Source organism: Caloenas nicobarica, chromosome 1 (genome assembly GCF_036013445.1).
Source record: "Caloenas nicobarica isolate bCalNic1 chromosome 1, bCalNic1.hap1, whole genome shotgun sequence".
Classification (NCBI taxonomy): Eukaryota; Metazoa; Chordata; class Aves; order Columbiformes; family Columbidae; genus Caloenas; species Caloenas nicobarica.
The window spans coordinates 13,212,939-13,235,166 of record NC_088245.1 but is presented as its reverse complement, the minus strand read 5'-3'; the positions used below and the strand labels follow the sequence as shown (position 1 = coordinate 13,235,166).

Here is a 22,228-nt window from a genome sequence, read left to right as displayed (position 1 = left end):
TTCATCCACCAGCACCCCCAAGTCCTTTTCCTCAGGCCTGCTCTCAATCCGTTGATCCTCCAGCCTATATTGACACTGGGGGTTGCCCCGACCCATGTGCATGACCTTGCAATCGGCCTTGTTGAACCTCATGAGGTTCACATGGGCCCACTTCTCGCGCATGTCCAGGTCCCTCTGGAGGGCATCCTATCTCTCACGTGTGTCAACTGCACCACTCAGCTTGATGTCATCCATGAACTTGCTGAGGGTGCACTCAATCCCACTGTCTGTGTCACTGATGAAGATGTTAAACAATACAATCTCCTATGTTCCTAATGAAATGCCTTAACTTTGGGAGGCCAGTCTTCCTGGTGCCACTGGATAAAGTCTGGATAAAGAGGTAATAGGCTGTTGGGGAGGTGAGCTAACTAAATTTCAGCCAGCTTCTGATATTGTGGAAATGAAATCCTATGTACGTGTGTGACCAGTTCCTCACTGAGCTCCTGGTCAGTGAACTTCTTGAGATGACAACTGTGGTAAACAGTCAGCTACCATGGAGGCAGATACTGTAAAAGGGAAAACTGTCAGATCAATCTTAACTGATTGCATGCGAGAGAGACTTGAGCTGTTTGAAAAACAAAGATAGGTACAGTGGCGTGTGGTCATGATACGCTGAGACCTATAGTGATATTCTGATAGTATTCACATTCTCAGATGACTGCCAAAATATTTTTTGTTTTTAAATTTTAACATGTTTGCTTTCTTCAGATTGAAGGCATTCCTTGTGCATACAGAGTTCACTTTTTCTGGTGTTGCTGAAACTGGACAGCTTGCATCTCATCTGGTCTGACATTAGGTGAGATAATGGTTTGTTCATCTGAACTGACTGGGAAGACAGTAAACAAACTACTAATAAGAATCTAACTGAACTTGTAAAAATGCATCCTTTTGCAGATGTCCTCAGTTCCTTCTGTCTTGAGTACTCTTTTTACAGAGGTTGTGAGATATTAGCCTTACTGTGCAAAATATGCAGGAATGATGACTAGATAATTATTCCCTAAGCTTAGTGACATTCTAGGGTCAGCTACCTGATAAATGGCTTTAGTTTTTTTCTTATTCAAGTGAATAACAACATTTATGACTTTGTAGATCAATAAGTGTGCAGTCTCTCCATTTTGCTTACATTTAGAGTAACAGCTTCATGAAAAATTCATCATTCATAGAAGATTGTTATGGGTCCTGATGGTAGGCCAACAGAGAGTAGCAAGGCCACGGGTCACTCCTTGCAGTATTTCTAACAGCTGGCTCACTCCCCTTGGAGATCTCTCAGGTGGTAGATGCGGGACTGATCTGTAGATTCTAGATCTCTAGTCTCTAGGCTTCACCCTAATACAGTCATCTAGAAGTGGTAGATGTCTACTCATATAGTAGGTGTAGAGCTCTGTCTTGTGGACATCTATATTTGTTAGTGGAACCTTATCCTACATTTATGAATTTTTATCTCTAGAATAGGTTAACTAATATAGTGAAGCTACTATTCCTAAGACAATAGAATCTAAAAAAGCTCAAGTCTGCATTGTTTACAGATGATTTAGCATCTTGGAGCTGGTCAAATATATGCTTGGCTGATTAAATGAAAGAGCATTTTCCTCATTTCTTGATTCACACTGTTGAGCTATGACAGTTTACCACAGACGGATACATTTCTGGAAAGTTCAGCCTGCAATGACCACAGCTATTCATCAGTCAGACGGTCATCAACAGACTCCATTAATCACTTGTACACCATGTCTTCGAGCTGTTTCCTGGAAACTTTCACCAAAGGAACTGGAACTTGCTGAAATGCAGAGAGTGAGAATCTTTCCCAAGCTTGATTATGTGGGAGTGTTTCAGGTTTATCTAGTCCATTGAATAACCTTGAGAACTGTAGGAAAGTTTTTCCCTTCACAGCTTGAGCTTTTATCTAACTCAGCCGCAGGCCTAAATCTTTGTTTGCCTTAGAACAGCAGTCATTCACAATCACTCACTGTATAAAAATCTTTTCATGTAGATGCAGTCTTTTACCAGTGACGTTCACTCCGCATTTTAATGGGATACAGGGGCCTCTTAAACGCAGACAGTGTGTGAGACTTCAGACAAGACTAAGCAATGTAACCTCTCAGGAAGGAATGTGGTATCAGTTCCTAGGCTGTCTTGAGGTAGACAGAGATGCTGTGGAGTGTAATGTTCATATCCAGCAGCTAGATTGAGCTCCAAATGCTAAAACACATCCTAGAAAGGCATTTGCAGTATTATTAACAGCCATTAGCTCACAGATGCTAGATTTACACGCGGGCATAATAACCCTTACGAATTCTGAAACATCTGGCAAATGGGATCGGGAATGTAATTTTGGCTGTTTTTGACTCATCCACTGAGATGTGGTTCCTCTGAGTCTGCTTGTGAGGTTTGCTGTGGGTCTGGGACAATTATAGCTACCTCTTAAGGCCCAGCACTTGGCTCTGAGTGGTGGTGTTAGATCAGCAGGACTTGAGATATCTCTTGTTGCATCTCAGTGTACTACTCAGTTTGCTTCACTGCTTTAATTGTTTCACAGCATCACAGTGATACCAAGTCACTGTTGGGCAGCTGCTTCCATGTTCCAAGGGATGAAATCCAAAATTGTTTCATTTTGAAACCTGCAAGTGAAATCACTGTGTTTTGATCATGTTAAAGGGTGACAATAACATCTTACATAGATTCACCCTTCTCTTTGAATAGCATTTGTACCTGACCCCTAAATTAGATTTTGGGTGGAGAAGTAAACCCAAGTTACACTATTAGTTCTCTATGAGCTTGTTTCTTTAACAGTTAGGATAAAATACAGCATTGGTCTCTTCAGCCTGTGGCCAAGATCACGTGAGATGAAGGTGATGATGCCTGTTCTTCCTTTTTTCCTCATATCTGTTGCAGGTCTGAAACAATAGGATTTTGTTTACCACTTGGCCAAAAACAAGTACCAGCCTTGCGAAGGAAAGACTCCAGAGTTGTATTACAGCTGGGAGCACCAGTACCTGTGGTGATCTGTTACACCCAGGTTGCTTCACAGATCACAGTGCCATTGTCCTCAAGCTTTCTACTGTGATGCCCTACTGCCACCATATTTTTTTTATCATTTGTCAAAGCCTCCTATGACTGTGATCAGAGCTGGAGTGCACATAAATTGCACAACACCACACAATTTGTGTCAAAAGAATACATAAACTCTATTTTAAAAGCCCTATTCATCATCCAGTGATGCCTACCCAACAGACAAAAGCTATATATGTAATTTCAAATAATTTTAAAACATAAGATTTTAACAGCTTTATGAAAAAACGCCATTGATGGAACCTAGGAGACTTTTGTATCTCCAGTTGATTAGATCGTAATATGGCTGAATAGGGAGAGAAATCTTGCTTCAGGAAGTGTCAAAAGTCTTGAAATCAGGAAGTACTAGCACTTTGCTGAACAATACTTTGATGAATATTCTGACCTTAATTATCTTTTTTCAGTTTACCATTATCATTTTTAGAAATCACTTCAAATAATCATAGAAACCATGTCAGATGCCACAATAATGAGCTTCAGATTCTCCAATTACTTTACATCAGAACTCTGCCACGTTTCTCAAAAATGAAGACATTTGAGGCCAGAATTTATTCTGAGATGTAATTTTGTACATATCAGGCTCACATAATTATAGAGTGATTACATATTTGAATGTACATTTCTGTCTTGCATTCTTAATATAGTTGAATTAATTACCTCAGAAAAAAACCCCAGTTATTTCTGTGCATTTTAAACCACATTTCTCCTATATATTCTCATCACAACCCATGCCTACAATAATCACCACCAATAGTATTATGACACCCATATTCGATTTCAACATCAAAGTATAAGTAAGTTGCAAGGATATTCTCTTTCTGAGATAAAATAACTGCATATGAACAAGTTCACCAATAACCAGCCCACACTTTAGATGGATTAGCAGGTAACTATATTTGAGTGCTGGATCTGAGAATGCTAAACCATGACAAACAAGGAACATTTCTCATACACTGTATTATGTAATACAAAATTACAAGGAGAATTGAAGTTCATGTTACTAAAATCTCCTGAACTTCAGGAAGTCTGTTGTATCCTTTGTCCACTTAATCAGCTAATTTAATTTTGCCTTTGGGAACCAAATTACATTAAGTTAAAACGGCAGCAAGAACTGAGAATTAAAAAGCTTTTTTTTTCTTATAAAACCAATGCCAACAATCTATATTCTATTTATTTATTACATTTTACTTCTTCATATAGATTATCTCTTTGATATCAGACATATCATGCTGGCTGTAATATAAGACTTGAGGCAAACTGCTTGTTTGTTTGTTTGTTTTAAATAATGATTCTCACAACCTTCACACTTCCTACATCTGAAGTCCTGGAGAGTCCTACACAATAAACTACTGTTCAGGGTGATTTATTCTGACATAACGATAGTCCAGGTCATTCCTTTGCTGCAATAAAAGAAGGATGAAAGGAAATTTCCAGAAGAATCACTTGGCACTATTCCATCCACATTATTTGTACCCATGTGTCTTTATGTGTCTGCCTCCTGTACTGTGACACACTAAAAGGATCCTGCTCTGCTGCTGTGGTCCATCCACAGTGATCTGTCACAGGCCAGGAAATCTTTTTACTGTCACAGTGAATCTGGCCACCATGAGCTTGGTTTTCTGCAGAGACAACATAAACCTCAAACTAGCATTTCTTCTGTAAAGTCTTGATGTGAAAAGGAAGGAAAAATGGTGCACATGTCCCGGTATTAATGTGCAGCCTTGCTGTTATCTGAGGAACAAGGACTGCTGGGGTGAGATGGTACACAGTGATAGAGCTTCAAGAATACACAGCTACACTCACTAGTAACCACTTGCACCAGTGGAAATCCCAGTCGAATTTAAAGAACAAAAAACTTCACCATGAGAGTGGTTAAGTATTGGGACAGAAGCCCACAGAGGCTGTGGGATCTCTGTCCTATAAAATTTTCTAAAGCCCCACGGATGAAGCCCTGAGCAATCTGATCCAATGACAAAGTGAGCCCTGCTTTGAACAGGAGGTCAGTGACTGGAGGTCCCTGCCAACTGAGATTATTTTGTTATTCTCTGATTTTCTTATCCTACAGGAGATGATAGCTGGCTTGGAAACTGGGTTCTTCTTCATCCAAAAATGTTTCATCCATATGTAGACCTGATGTGACCCTGCAAACCTTTAAGAAGGTGGTTTGCAATCTTTATCAATCTGTGGATGTGAAAATATTTCCAGTGGTGGTCCAGATCTTTAGAGCAGCTTTAAATCTCTTCAGAGGAAGTTTCTTTTATTTAGTTAGTTCTCACAGATTCTTTATTAGTAGGCCACAAATGTCTATGTGTCCATATGCCACACTGAAAACTCTTGTCTTGATGGTTCTAATGAGAACGATGTTGTAGCAGACTCCACTGATTATTTTGCAAAAACATTCTTTCTAAAAAAATAAATTTGCACTTAGTGGTCTGTGCCTTCTCTGCCTGTCTCTTCTTTCTGCACAGACTCTTCTTGAGTAAACAGCCTACAAACTAAAGAACATTCAATCCCATTTTCTTGTAGGAGAATGCAGATAACTTTTTCCCTTAAAATATTCTGAAAATAACCTACTTGGCATTATTAAAAAGAAAAATTACAAGAAATTGCTATCTGAGAAGCTTTTCTTACAGACCAGCTGTTTTACACATTATCACGAAAAGTCATATGGAAAAATGTATGTATTTATGCAGAGAATGAGACTCAGAAATCTATGCATCATTCTGCTTCTCATATAAAAGAACAAAGGGAACCATCTTAATTACCTGTTTCCATTTTCCCATCTTGTGCTGCAGGCCCATCAGGAATTACACTCTTCACCTGGAGAAACTCATCCGGCTCATCCCCACCAATGATGGTAAATCCAAAGCCCATGTTGCTTTTTTTAAGTGTTGTGCTGAGGAAAGTCCCCTTCAGCTGTGATGCATCACGGGTGAAGAGTGGTTTTTCTACATCAGTCAACACAAACAAGAAAGACAAAAGTTCTGATCTAGTTACAACACAGCAGGGACAGCAGATAACAGTATTGGCTGACAGCAGGTGACAGTGTATGAAAACCAAGGAAATAAAGAGTGCAGGCATTCCAGAGAAATATATTTGTGAGTTCTTGTATTAATACAAAGCTTAGAATGTATTTCTTATCTATGGCAGATCAGCCATAAGTGGGGAGTTAAAAATATTCTTTCATATTAGAAATACATTTAAAAGTGGATATTGTGTGGCTAAAATAATTACAACAATAAAAATGATCTGTGAGGTAATTTTAAAACCTCTTTCCTAACCTATAAATTCAGCTTTGTCTACAAAGTCATACATTCTCCATAATTTCCCCCCCAACCGCAACAAGGAAAATATCCCCTGAATATCTCATTCCATTTGTTAACAAGCAGTGCTAAATATAAGGTGAGCTTTGTGAGCTTTTCTCTCCAAACACTTGGGGTTTTGGCATCCAGCAAGTGACAGACGTAACGGCTGTGCAACCTCCGCGTCCCCTCTCTGCGTGCCCCGGTGTGGGGTGTGGGTGGCAGGGGCTCCCCGCGTGTCTCTCCCGTGCTGTGCTCGGTGAGGAAGGGTGGGAGGAAGGTGCACGGGTTGTGGTTTCCCCCGCAGCGGGGCTGGGCTGGCGGGCAGCGCAGGACGTACCGTGCAGCCTGCGCGTCCCGGCGGGGCGCTGGGACAGGTCACTCACGCTGCGGGATCTCTTGGGAACAGGGCGCAGGTGGGCGAATTTGGGTCTAGGTAAGGTTGATGAGGAGCTTTGTACTGTTACAAAGGAGAAAAAGCCTCATTCTCTGGCTAGAACCTTACGTTAAAGTTTATTCGTCTCTACCAATACTGTTTGCTGCTTATACAGCTCATTTTAAGCATATTAATTTTTATGTTACTGAGAGGCTGTATTCTTGTAAACCCCTACAACACAGTGCTTGAGGCTTTTAACTTAATTGATGCTTGCTAGATGAGCTAGCTTAGAAACACACCAAACATCAATTAATGGTAATTTAGAGAAAGTACAATTAATTATTTCAGTGTTGCCAACCTCGGGTGCTCAAGAAAGAGTCGTACATTCCCAAGAATGGAATTTATGATTTTATTTAGAAAATTACCTTGGGGCTCTTATTGTGCTTTCTGTTTCTCAGCCTTTAGGAAACATTAGGGTCAACTTTTCTGTGTTTTCTCTGTGCCTCTGAAGGTTACAGTATTTTAGGTGGCTCATGAGTCCCGCAACTCTGGGAGCTCGGACATTTAGGGGAGAAAATTCTAGGAGACTGGTGATAACATTGTAAGAATTGGCAACAATACTCTCTTAATCAGACTATGACAAAATCATTGTCACATAAACAGGAGAACAGGATCCTTCATCTTAACTAAGACAGCTGACATGGTACTGTACCTCGGAAACCTTGGGCCTGCATAGGCTTTGTTCCAAGTTCTGCGTTGGGCATGTTATGCTGTTGTAGCTTCCTTTTTGCTTCTAGGACAGGGTTTTCAAATTGTGTTCTTCTATTTATGTGGCTGGAAAAAATTTGGTTTTGATTAAAAACTGGGTTCAGTTGGGGAAAATTATCATTTTCACAGTAGGATGCTGTATGTGACTTAGGTATGTGGTTTGAGAGCAAAACTCTTACGAATCCCCAATGGGCCTGAGCATGTCCCTTATACTCCACACGGTTTTGTTGGGGATGAGAAATGGACAGTCTAGCACATTGCGTAATGAACAGCACTGAGAAGTGTCCTATCGTGTCAATATGCTGAACTCTGCTACAGACAAATGGTTTTGATCTTTGGGACTATATATTAAATAGCAGTACTGCCGAAGCATGCTACAGCAGCAGTTTTTCATGTCTTTAGCACAAGTGTTGTTCTGTGCTTGATTCAGAGGTTCTGCACCAATTTTGTGCATCATTATCCATCAGCTGTTAAGTGAAATTACTTAATCACTTACAGAAAAGTTAAAGTCTAGAACACAGAGTGGTTTCATGATCACAGCTTAGAAATACATCTAACGTAGGAAATAAAATGAACATGATTTCATTTTAGTTCTATGTTATATATCTGCTCAACTGTAGAGAAAAATTGGATGTTGTGTAAACTAAGTCAGATGGTAGATTAGAACTACATAGATAAATATATGAAATATAAGAAAAGTTAATGTACACATTTTTTTCTTGATGCTTTACATTTCCTGCAACAGATCAGTAAGTACATCTGTCACCACACGATCAGTTTTCTGTATTGTGTTTGGAACTATCTGAACTACACAGTATCATAATATCCTTGATTTTAAATCTTTAATTTAAAGCATACATTTTATCATCAATGAGTAATCCTACAATCCTGTCCTGTGATATGTTTCATATATTTTCTGAAGAAGGCAAAACAGTTTAAAAAGCTGCATTGAACAACTCCTCAAAATAGGATCATGATAAGACCACAACTGAGAAAAGGAGCTCGTGCTGCAAACGTTACTCTGGGGAAATAAACACATGTACAAAAGGGCAGGTTTTCAAATGTGACTTTTTATTTGTTCTCACTGAGCTACTATGTATTGAGTTCTTCTGAAATCCAATCCCAGTCATGGAGAGGTGACCTGGGAACTTTTGAAACTCTGAGATCCCAAAAAGTGTTGAACACCTTCAGTTGATATGGAAATGACCTTTTATGCCACGTCAAGCACTTTTCAGGTCCCCTGGGATTCAGATCCTACCACTGCTTCAAAGAAAGTAAGTGGAATTGCCATTGAGAAATCGGGTAGAGGAAAGGCAGCAAGTCCTATGGGAGTGCAATACACTTGGAAAATCAGGATTTAGTGGACAGAGCTAATGTAATGAAAAGATTTCCAGTCATATAAAAGAATATTTGTTTTAATGAGAGGAAGTATATGCGATAAATCCTAGAGTTGCTACTTTGTTAACATGGCTATAACTCATTAAAGTGTCTGCTAATTTACTCTGGTACCCTAAAAGTTTCATTAATAGTTTTCTTGTAAATTTTAATCTATGGTGCAGACAGAGAAAGCCCTTTTTGTTTCTTTCTTTCTTTGGACAGGCCGTTTAAGATTGTAGGCCTTCCTTTCCTAGACTTTTGTTTTCTAGTTACATCACGGGTCTTCAGCACCTTAGTCTATTGTAAACCTGGAAATGTATGATGGAGGGGAGACAAACTTCACTGATTAAACATGGAGAAAGACAAGACTTACAGGCATTAAATAGCCTAATTATGAATCACTAATGTAAGCATGAAAAAGCTAATTTTCATGCTACCACCTATCATGTGATGTATTTCAGTACTGTAATGGCAATGCTACTTTTGCTATTACAAAAGACGGTGATGAAACATCATGTGAAATACTATCGAAGGTCCTGATCCCCTACAGCCAAATAAAATGAATCCATAGAAAAGGTTTTAGAGAAAGACCACTGACAGGGAGAGTCTTCTATGACAGAAGACCAAAGGAGTTTTAGCTTTTTATTCAAGCAGAATTAATTCTGATATATAATTACATTCCATTAATACATTTGGAAAGAAATACTATAATGTATTAAAGATGTCAGGATTTCAGACTTGGAATCTGTAGTCTTCTGACAAGCAGAAATGTGAAATTATGAAGCAGGTTCAATAGCAAATACAGGGTAAAGTATCTAGCTTGTTTTATGTTAGCATTTGATAAGGTTAAAGACAGGATTGCCACACAGTGGTTAGAATCAATTGCTTCAAGATACATATCAGGTTTTCTTTTAGAGGCTCTAAAGTATCCTGCCCTGGTCTTCAGCTGCCCTTCAAGAAGAGCACAGGTTTCCCATAGCCTTTGTGTCATCTCACACAGATATAATGGATACCCAAGTTCACACCACACATTTGCATTTAGGACCTTGAACTGCGCTCATTGTCATGCTATAATTGCAGGGCACATCTCAGTGCCACAGGAGGCTTCTTGCAAACCTAAGTTACAACTTCTAATAGATGTGGTTCTGTGATAATAAAAAAGATGGGATTTTAGCTAATATAGGACGTGTCCATGGCTCATGGAACATCAGCTCCTGTGGTACTGAAATCACAGCTAGAATCTGTTATGCACTGCCTCTCTACAGTTTCCAGGCAGAGTTTAAGTTGTGGTTTAGTCCATTTACATATAAATGTCTTCAGTAGTGGCTGTCTTGAAAATGACTTTTGTCCTAGCAGATCAGACAGGAAGACTAGCAGAGGTACTCAGGTTGTTGGTGTAACTTTAATAATTCTTATCTCCAACTTATTAATGTATTTTGACTGTCTTATGGTAGTGTGCAGTCCTGAAAGCACAATGTGAGAATTCCAACCATTTCAAGCAACTACATTAAATATCGTGTCCAAGAGGAGTCAAAGAAAAGAAAATTACACTGATAATCAGTTGTTTTTATCAGTCAGTAACACTGGATTTATGCTCCCAGACTGATGAGACATGAAACACCTCCCTTTCATGCAATTTTAAGTGCTATACAGCTTCATGGCTAAATCAGAAAAATTGCTACCTGAAAAAGAAGTTATTAAGCTAAGTAGTTCCCTTGAAAGGACATTCTAGCCTTTCATCTAGCTACTTCAACTGCATATAAACTAGATATTACTAACCGAGCCTTAATAAGGCAAGCCAAATGTGAGTTTTAGAGATGGTTGCAAATAAGTGCTTTTGTGGTTAAAATAGATTTTGGATGTGATCCAAAAATGTATTGCTAATTGCTTGTAGTATCTAATTCAGTGAGCATTTTTATCTTCACTTTTCTTCCTTTATTTTATGCAATGCATATGAAATATAAAAGCCTAATCCAAAGATGAGAATCCAGCTAATTTGTTCTCATGCCATTGTGGCTGTACAGAAGAATCATGCTGCCTTTTGTTTGCTTTCTCATGTTAGGAACCCTGAATTTCCCCCTGCAGAGAAGAAGGGGTAGTTGCTGCTGTTGTCCTCTGTTAGCTCACCATATACTAACTGGGGACAACCCTTCGAGGCAGGATTTGGTTCTGGGCTGCATTTAGCTGTGAAGTCGAAATACTGTCTCTTGTGTTATGACTAGGTGCCGTCACCACCAGCCAGCCTGTAAGACATTGGCACCGTTCTGCAATCTCACCAGTGAGTGTGGCCAGGCTAAGTTGTTTCTGTGACGGAGTTTCACATTAGACGTGCTTAAGACAACTGAAACACATTCTTAGGAGATTTATGGGCAGCAATGCCTAGTATGCAAATTTTAGTTGATGAGCAAGATAACGAGCTCTGATACAATGGTGCATCAGCAGAAGGAGCTTAATCTATCTCCTTAGCTACATTAACATACTGGGTTTTTTCTAGGTTGTGGCTCTAACTTTTGAAATTGTTGCTTATAATGCACCGAAGTAAATCTGAGGATCAGGATGCCTAAAAGATGCACATTCTGATGCATAACTTGTTAGTGCCTAACTCCTCTTTACATTCACATTTTTCAGTTACTAATATATTATAATGACAAAAAGACCTGAAATAACTTTTTCTATTTGCGTAATAAGAGAGTGTTGTCAGAAATGGTATGTGAAGGGGGTATATTTTTCAGAACAATACCTGTACTGCTAACATACCTGTTCTATTTAAGGGCACCATGTCTGGAAATTGAGCTCTGTGTTGTAGTTAATCATCCCTAAAGGGGAAAATAATCTTTTGGCAATTAGAATGCCGAAAGACCCAGTGCACTCTAACAACCACATTCTTTCCATAGCCCTGCACAGCTAAATGCTGCTAGTTCTTGGTTTATAAATTAAGAGAAAATCGCATGTATAGCAAACACTTCTCATTTATATCAAATGTCTACACCTTACAAATGAAGCCTGGACCTGCATAAAAAGGCAAATGAAAATTTTAATAATGTCTCACACCTACATTCATGCATGATTAAGAGAGGAAGTTATACTGAAGACCTTATTTTTTAATAGAATTTGCAACATAGATTTGCAACAACATAGATTAGTCTTTATTAACTTCACTAGAAAGACCTTTGAGGTTTTTCTTTGCTTCTTTTTTAGCTTTTCCTCTCATCTCAGAATATTGGAGCTCAGCATGGCTGTCCTTGTAAGGTGAACCTGACTCTGTCTCACTGCTCATCCTTAGAAACTTCCCATGGGATACAAATATTTCAGTGAACTGAGTACAAACCCTTCTTTCACTGACAGTTTTAAAGGCCTGCATGTAAAGTTGGACTGGACTTGAGTGTGTGAAAGTTCATAACCTAACTTTTCATGATTTACTCACTTTTATGACATAATTAAAAGAGTTTATTGTAATCTGATGTTATCTAGTTAAAAGTGAACTTGGCTGTTGAATACTGGTAATAAAAAAGGTGCGACTGACACTTTTTAGCATGAAAAATGGAAAGCAATCTTTATTTCAAACTTATTGAGCTCAGACAGCAAATTAAAGTACAGCTACATTTTACTGACTATAAAACTCCTTATGAATTTAGCATGGCTGCTGTTTTAATGCCATCCTATGAACATCCATTCTACTTCTAAAAACCTCTGAGCCTGCAGTAGGTTTGATATATCTTTTCAAAACTCTTAGCTGTGGTAGGATTAATAAATTTGGCACTAACAGCCTTAAAGTATGTAATTGCATAATAACATCTGGGCTCGGTGCCTTGTGTCTGTTTACCTGTGGATGGACATTAAATGGAGACAAATACTTGTTCCTTTTCTGACTGCAGTGAAGCGTGAACCTCACTGGTGCCAGAATGCCTTGGGCTATGCTAACAACAAAGTGGGGTCTCAGTAAGAGATTAACACACAGAAATTGCACAACACCTGTTACTCACCAAAATACACTAAAAACCACCGGGGCAGAAGACTTATTCACACCCAGCAGCTGCATAATTGCACATGCAGAAATATTCAGGGAGGGTTAAGTACAAAGAGATACAAGAACTCCAGCCTCTAGCTACTTGGGGACATCATAGAAGAACTCTGGCATAAAGACAGAGGGGAAATTAATAGTATTACATAGGGACTTCAAAAACTTATATTTTTGCTTGAATCTGGACTGACTAAGCTGATTTGGGCTGAGAAGCAAAGCAGATGGGGCTGCTGGCTCTTTCACCTGAGGGCAGGGAACAAGCTGGGGACAAAGTAGCAGAGCAGGTGCTTCTGCATTTGGAGAATGGGACAGAAGGACTCAGCAGGGCAGTGGCCAAACACTGTTTTCATTTGTTTATTTGTTTTGCAGGAGGGCTAGGGAAGGTGCATGAGCATCCACAGGTGCTGCTGTTACAGCAGTAAGGGAAAATGAATCTTAATCTTCCAGCCCTCCAGAAATCAGATCTTTTTTTGAGCTGTATGTCCAGCTCTACCCTCTGTGTATTAATAGTAGCATATCCTGAGGTTTGGAAAAACTATAGCCCCAGTATCTATCCAGAGTGACCCTGCAGTCAAAGTGTTGGCACAGATTTGAGTGACAAAGTGAATTACGTGATGCACAAATTAAAATCTTCTATATGAAGCAACTAGAATAAATTTTCTGCTTGAATGCCAGGATTTGAAATGAAGAAGGGGCCATCATCTCTGAAGATCTCTCTTCTTTAATAAAAGGAACTAATGGGTAAATACTTCTCAGTCTTTCAAAGCGCTGTCTGCACAGTGATGGGGAGAGGCTTTCTCGCTCCTTTGCCATATACTTAGTGCAGAGAGTGAGAATGGACCACTCTAAACAGGTATCAGAATTTTGCATCTAGATTCACTTTGCATAAGTCTCATTTACTGTGTTAAGCTAAAAAGCAGAGAAAATATTATTTCTGATTTACTTATTTTATGTAGGAACTGGCCAGAACAGGTTCTACCTAGTACTTCAAACAAAAGCTTTCTGTTGCCCTTTATACAGAATCTTTTTTTCTTGTTTCATGACTAAAAAAAATCTGAAAAAAATGAGAGCAAGAATTGTGCTGTGAAACTAGAAATTTATATTTTATTCTTTTCAGCTGCACTTTTAAGTAAAAAATAAAACACAACATCCCTAAGATTTTATATAAAAATATAAATAACCTGCCTTCTGGTACAAACAGTGTGAACATCAGATTTGCAGCAAGGAATGACTACCCAGAAAAGGATCTTAGCTGCGCTAAAAGTATTATGTTTTGCTCTGTTTATTGATTAATAATATCTTTACCTTACTGGATATCCAAACCTTACACAGAAAACAAAATATTTCTTTAATGAATATGATCTTTGTACAAGTATCATTGGAATGACACCATGAAATCAGACCCTGGAGAAAGAGAATGACTGAATGCTTGAGTCACTGATTTGAGACATACTGAATATTCTTGGACACATTAGCTGTATTGATGAGTGAAAATTACTTGTATACCTTCAGTTTAACATGCCAAGTGATCATACCCATGCCTTGCCAGGCTAAGCACTGCAGAGAATGCTACTATCAGGTTATGACATATTAACAGCAACTTAATATTGAACTTGGGAACTTACTCAACATAATAAGTGCCATAAATGGGATCATCAATTTTCTCCCAGCCATACGGAAGCTCTGAAAAACAAAGAGTTATCCCTCTCAGTAAATGCAGTACAGAATGCTATGATTTCTAGTAACAAAATTGTGGATCTTTGCTGGGCGTTGAGGGAAACAACTTGATAGCGAAATTAGATACAGTGACCAAAACAAATGCCAAATCTTGAACATGTACTATGGCAGCCACAAGTAGCAGTAACTTGAAAATTGGCATGCAAACACAGATCTCAGTCTCTACAACAACACATTTTCATTGAACTATTTCATTGTTCCAACAGCTGTGCCAGCTGTCAACTGTAGCCCATCTTGTGTGACATCACTGCCGGAGGAAGTGAGCGCACTCTGTTTTCCCAGATAGGTACACACAAAAAAGTACTTTGCTTTTTGAGCTTTTTTCTTTGCTAGGAAACCTGGAAAAATTTGCCTTGAAGGAACACAGAGTTTGCCTTCTGCCATGTAAGTACAGTAAGTATACTTAAATGTTACTGAAAAGTTTGTACTATTTATCTTACTGTGATGGCAATTCCACAGCCTCCAAAGGCATTCTGTTCCAAAGCTGAGTTAAATATCAGGGACATCAGACTACATAGTACATAGTACATAGTACTATACATCAAAAAAAGATATGACAGCAACTTCTGGCCTTAAAACTAATTACATTTTGCAGAAATAGAGAAGACATCTAATTGATAATACCTAAACCATTCAGGTATGAACAATTAAAATGTTAAATACATTCATTTAATGATCTTGAAAATTAATCTGTGTTCATGTACAAGCAAACTCTCATATATATATCCATCTACATCCATAAACGTATATTTTATTATCACTCACACTGAACACTTAACACATTATTATACTGCCAACAGAACTTCGTCTTGTGTTTAAAACGCACCAGGTGGATGTTGACAGTGAGTAAATACCTCAGTGCCAGATGTGATGACTTGGAGCGAGGAGACTCACAAAAGGATGGGCATTACCATCATGCACAGGTATTGATTTTTGTGCAGTTAAATACTATGGCACAACACACAGGGAGCGGTACTGAGATTCTATAAGGAAATTTGATTCTGGAATTCCTTAGCTCAGATTTTTTTTTCCTTTTCAAACTCAGTTGCACTTTTAAAGTAACTTTTTTGAGACAGAAGAATACTGAACTAGACAGAGCATAACTGATATAACTCATACTGAACACATTAAACTGGCCATAAAGAAGTATTCCTGGATGATTTGAGCTTTTTTTTTTTTATCCAGTGACAATGTGAATAGACAATTATTTGTGTGCTGTAAAAGGCACATAGAAAGTAGAGCCTGACTGGCAACGGGGAGATCAAAGAGTTAAAAAACAATGTTGAGAAATTGCTTCACCTCTGCTTGTTACTTCCCCTTTAAACACATCTGTAATATCTTATCCTTTCTTGAGCGAACCTGCTTGGACTGCTGCAGTCTTCATGTCACATTGCCCCCAGAGGGTGTTCCTGCTCAGCCCTTTCCAGTACTGCAATGAAGGATACAACCCAGAACTGACCCAGAACTCCAGCTGTGTCTCACCAATGCTGAGTACAGGGGAAGGATCATCTCCCTTGATCTGCTGGCAATTCTCTACCAAATACAGCCCAGGAGGCTGCAGCCCTGCTTTGTTGCAAGGACATGTCACTGGGTCATTGTCAATCCACCAAGCACTAGAAAGCCCTGGTGCTGCTCTTTCCAGACCTGCCCAGAACTTCAGTAAAATCTGTAGGAGATTGACCCTACAATGGTTCCCACAAAGTCCTGTATATCCTGAGACAAGACTATGGAATGTAATCCATAAATAGTCCAAAAGAAAACAGCTGATGCACAAATCCTGCACTGCCATGCAGGAAGTTTCATTCCCAATGCATAAATGATAAATAAGGCAATAATATGAAAAAATGATGCTTTCACCTCACCCTATGACAGAGAATAAATATAAAGTATTAGTCTAAATCCTATGGGTACACAGTTTTTTTCCAACTTAATGTTGCTTTCATATCTGGTCATCTAAAATTACACTCCCTTAGAGAAAAGGGAGGAAGGTACCCGTAAAATTTGTATGTACTTCAAAATAGACACACACATGCATGCACACAGTGATGTGTGCATAGGTCCTTTTCCTGAAATGTATTAGTAGATGAAGTTTTTTCCAACTATGAAATTAAATAAAGTAAGTAGATGTTTTACCCAAATTTAAAAGTAGGTATCTTTCTGTAAATATATACACTTTAAAGTGTATAGATGCAGAGGACATATTTTATTTTACAAATTGATGAGAATCTGAAATAATCTAAGGATTTACTATTAACCTATTGGCCTATTTTTTCCTAAAGTAATGATGCATAACTGTGGTTATGAACTGGCACAACTATTGAAAAGGCAAATGGCAAATCCCATTTTATGGTGTAAAATTCTGTAAAAATTTAATGAACTGGACATATTACGTAGAACACACTTTTAAATGCATGGATTAAACCACTGATTATCTAACATCATAAAATAGTCATGGGTTCAGAAGAAAGGAAATAAAAAATTACCTTCGTGCACCACAATAGATATAAACTCCATGTAAGCCCATGCTCTAATTTCATTTTTCCATTTGAGATGCAGCCTATAAGCTATGTTTAATTAAAATTCTGTATTGACCAGTAAAATGGAATTGCTAGAGCACAAACCCTCATCCCCCTGAATCCCCATAAAGTATGGCAGATAAGGTTAGTGAAGTGTAGTTTACTACAGAGCTTCTGTTAGAAGAATCTTCTGCTACATTTGCTTTCAGGAGAACTGTGATTATTTTTCATTACATTAAATAATGGCATCTCTTCCATTTTTCACTACTGAAGTGAAAGATTACAGGACAGAAATACTTTAGCGCTTCATAAAATAGGGAGCAAAGCATTTGCCAAATTAGTGGTGAATGCATTACAGTTTGTCTTTTTTGTTTCACTGTGCCCAGGGATAATCATTAGGGATGAGCGTGAACAGTAAATATTTATAAAAGAATATTGCTATAACACACTTGTGAAGAGTACTGTTGGCCGCCATGATTTGAATTGGGAAAGGAGCTATAAATCATAGCAATCTCTGAGATTCATTTGGTATCGCTAGCATGCTAGTTCATGTATAATTTCTGCAACCAATCAATTCATGGTTACTATGCTATATATGAAATCTTTATTTTCATGAGCTCCACACTTCTGTCATCCATGTCTTTCAATTCTATTGACTCCAGGAGAATTTCTCTGTATAGAAGGAAAAAAAAACCCAAACTATCCTTTATTTTCAGTCTTCAATATCTAACATTGCATTCCCACAGATCTTCTTGTGGGAGGGCCTCTTCAGGAACATTTGTAAAATCACCATTTAAAAATCAGTAATTGTGCAGCATTTGGCAATGCTGATACCACGAGTGGATAGAATGGTGCTGGATAATCTGTATAATATGTATATATGCTCTAGTTTTCACATTTTGTGCTTTATTCCTTACCAGAGAAACAGCATCTAGCTAACACTGCAGCAGTTTTATATATATGTAAAGATCTAAAAGGTACAGCCAATACTAAGACATTTTGCTAGTGTGCATCTGGGTAAGCTTTTAAACACAGAAGGAGCTGCATTTCTAAAAGTTAAATGTCCAATGGTAACAAAAGGCCTTTTATTTTGAAAGAAAGAAGGAAAGAAAGAAAGAAAGAAAGAAAGAAAGAAGGAAGGAAAGAAAGAAAGAAAGAAAGAAAGAAAGAAAGAAAGAAAGAAAGAAAGAAAGAAAGAAAGAAAGAAAGAAGGAAGGAAAGAAAGAAAGAAAGAAGGAAAGAAAGAGAGAAAGAAGGAAAGAAAGAGAGAAAGAAGGAAAGAAAGAAAGAAAGAAGGAAAGAAACAAAGAAAGAAGGAAAGAAAGAAAGAAGGAAAGAAATGAAAGACTAATATGAATTTAAGCAAGTCACTTTAATAATCAATATTAGTGTCTTTTCATCACAGCCTGCTTATGCTAATGGTCCAGATGCTCTTAATCTGTGTTGTGAAAGCTGTTGGGTTTCAGAATGATTTTTGATAGTGCCACTTAACCTTCCCTGGGGATGAAGGAAGGAATACATTTTGGATCTCAATGTGCCAAGATAAAAAAGCATAATACCAAACCCCAAAATTAATATTTCTGAAGTTTATGAAGTACTGTGTTAAAGAGAGTCATAAAAACCTCTCAAGATTTCAGAACAACAGCCAGCATTGTGTCACTACCCTACTGACAGGCTGGAAAGAAAGACGAGAGTATGTTTCTTGAATTGGCTGCAATCACAATATTTGTATAGTACAAAAGAATATAGTATGAGAGAGAAAAAGAAAATATAATGCCTACTGTTATTGAAAATGCTGTCAATAGGGATGTGTAAGCTCTGGAAGTCAGCATGAGTGTGGTTCACTTGCTCTGTTAACACCCAGGCACAGGTCAGGAATCCTTTTCTAAGCTATATACGAAACTTTTCAGAAAAATATTGCATCCTTCCACTCAACAGCCAGTGTTTGTTTTATCTCTCGCTTTCTCTCTTTCTCCCTGTTTCAAATTCAGTTTTGCTTTTTCAAGTCAGTTACCTACCACAGAGTGTATCAAAAGAGCTGGGTTAAGAGATACAAAATACCACGGAGCTCCACAAGCCAATGCAGTTGCACGCTATTGCAGTTTCTTTGAGAGGTATAGTCTTTGCAAATATTTACCTGCAAGTCTAAACCAGTGTTCCTCACTGCTTAGCCTACACAAAAAATCTTGCCTACAATACCCTGAAGCATGGTGCACAGATTAGCAGGGAGAGGATGCTACCCATGGCATGTTGTGCTGCTCTCCCAGGAGCAGAGGGCTGGAGATGACTGGTTGTAATTCTTTCAAAGCCAGCACTGTGCCCTTGTGGCCAAGAAGGCCAATGGCATCCTGGGGTGTATTAGAGGGGGGTGGTTAGTAGGTCGAGAGAGGTTCTCCTTCCCCTCTACTCTGCCCTGGTGAGACCTCATCTGGAATATTGTGTCCAGTTCCGGGCCCCTCAGTTCCAGAAGGACAGGGAACTGCTGGAGAGAGTCCAGCGCAGGGCCACAAAGATGATGAAGGGAGTGGAGCATCTCCCTTATGAGGAAAGGCTGAGGGAGCTGGGGCTCTTTAGCTTGGAGAAGAGGAGACTGAGGGGTGACCTCATCAATGTTTATAAATATGTAAAGGGTGGGTGTCACGAGGATGGGGCCAGGCTCTTCTCGGTGACAACCAACAGTAAGACAAGGGGTAATGGGTTCAAGCTGGAACACAAGAGGTTCCACTTAAATTTGAGAATAAATTTCTTCTCAGTGAGGGTGACAGAACACTGGAACAGGCTGCCCAGGGAGGTTGTGGAGTCTCCTTCTCTGGAGACATTCAAAACCCACCTGGACACATTCCTGTGTAACCTCACCTAGGTGTTCCTGCTCCGGCAGGGGGATTGGACTAGATGATCTTTCGAGGTCCCTTCCAATCCCTAACATTCTGTGATTCTGTGATTAGCATCTGACCACATCACACAGCTGATACATAAAACAGATACAGTAGTTGCCTTACTGCTCCTGAAACCTTCTGTTACAGGTCACCACAAGAAAAGAGAGGACAACATTACTCACTGAAAGTCAGTATTTAACCTACTATTCATATACCTTCTGCTAGGTCACCTATCTGCAGAACATCTGGGAGCTCCAAAAAACAATAAAAAAATCAACAGGTATTAGCTATGGTAAAATCCTTTATTCTACCCTCAACAGGTTCTTCCACTTAGCCATGTTTCAAGTGTCACTGCCTAAGCTGGAAAATGCAGTTACTAACATGGACTTCTCTATGTTAGTGTACAAATTAAAAGCTGAGGGAATAATAAATAAGATTTAAAAAAACCCGCACATTGAATTTTTCACTGTCTGAGTGAAAATAACAACAAAGGCATGAAGGACGACCCCAACAAAAAAAAAAGATCACTCTTCCTATCACGGAAGACCAGGAAAACTTAGGGAATGTACCAACTCCAAGGCAAGCCATGTTAGCTCAGTTTCAATTAAACTTGTTGTTTTCCAACTGCCATTCTCATACCAGCAAATTTCAGAAAGTCATGAGCGTTTATGTTCTGTCTGTAATCACAAACCATTCATGTGCAATTTATTCCTATGAATAAAATGACATTATGGATAATTTCTTCTTGCACAATAGAAACAAATGTCTAAGTAACATTCACATCTGATAAATGCATCATCTTCCTTCTGGGCAGCTTATTGTGACATTTGATGTGCTGTGATGTGATGTGACATTCTTAATTGTGCAGAATGTAGATTACTAAAAATTACTATCAATTCAATCGTTATCAAGTGAAATATTGCCAACAGTAGGAATATTTTTAACATTAGGTGTACTTGATCCCTCTGACATGGAGAACTGTGTAACATCTGTCAAGATTTGTATTAATACAGTGAAAAAGTACTGACTGAATTACTGAGTTTTAACTATCAAAAAAGTTTACGAAGGGCTTGTTAGCTATTAATTCAAACAAAAATAATAAAAAAATCTCACTAACAATTAAAAAGAAATTAGGGGAACAAATATCTTAAATATTGAGAATTTAGTTAGGTTAGGCAGTGCCTGAGCTAGTTTTCTTAATAAAGCATTAACAACGAACTCAGTTCTCCAGAGTTTATTGGGCAACAACCTAAGTTAGTCTGAGTACCCTCCATGGAACTTTTCTAGAGAAAGCTTAGAGTTTCTGTTATAATATTAAAAAAAACCCCAACAAAATCCTCTTTTCAGTGTATTTAGAAATATATAGACTTAAGGAAAGCAGAAATGCTGATTTACAGAATCACAGAATGTTAGGGATTAGAAGGGACCTCAAAAGATGACCCAGTCCAATCCCCCCACCAGAGCAGGAACACCCAGATGGGGTTACACAGGAAGGCGTCCAGGCGGGTTTTGAATGTCTCCAGAGAAGGAGACTCCACAATTACACAAAACAATTACTATTAAAACTAAACATTTTTTATTTCTTTTTTTCATCAAATCATGTTATTCTTCTGTCTTGTTCTCTGTCCTTACTCCTGTGTTTTTTGTGCTGAGTACTCGGTTTGTATTACAGAATGTTTGGGGAGAAAGAAGCTTAAACCAGCTCCTTGTTGGTCTCATAATTTCAACTAAAGTGGCTTGTGTTTTGCTGGGGAAATAGACCACTAGGAAACACTGAAAAATCTCATTTTTTAGCCACAAGTTCTTGCCCAGGAGGCTGGATATGAATGCTTCCAGGCCTCCATGGAAAATTAAACAGTTCCATTCCTCAGCTTCCAAGAATAATTTCAGATATTTTTCTGAATTCTGTGTTAATGACACATTATCTCATTTTTAATATACCAAAGGGTATGTCTAAACAGAGTCACTGCGATCCTTGTCGTCACAGATGCTGCCTTTCGAGTAGCTAACGTGGGCTCTCCGAGGAGTGAAGTCACTGCAGGGTGAACCTCGGTGCAGAACGCGGACCTGCTGGAGCTCAGCCCAGACCCCAGCAGCTCCTCACACACATGGCGAGGAGATGCGATGGCTTTGCCGCCTGGTTTGAA

General features: G+C 38.7%; 1 protein-coding gene across 5 annotated transcripts in view; it reads right to left on the bottom strand.

Annotated features, from left to right (window-relative positions):
• MAGI2 (membrane associated guanylate kinase, WW and PDZ domain containing 2) overlaps positions 1–22,228 on the bottom strand; it is a 758,699-nt gene that overhangs the window by 145,043 nt on the left and 591,428 nt on the right. For 4 of the 5 annotated variants that reach the window (XM_065629428.1, XM_065629445.1, XM_065629419.1 and 1 more), the window contains exons 7-9: positions 14,578–14,635; positions 7,499–7,620; positions 5,874–6,056 (exon numbers count right to left, since the gene is read on the bottom strand). In XM_065629428.1, the coding sequence (XP_065485500.1) occupies positions 5,874–6,056; positions 7,499–7,620; positions 14,578–14,635 (363 nt within the window). Of the gene's footprint in view, positions 1–5,873; positions 6,057–6,750; positions 6,871–7,498; positions 7,621–14,577; positions 14,636–22,228 lie in introns of all 5 variants that reach the window. The other variant, XM_065629412.1, reaches the window with a different exon arrangement.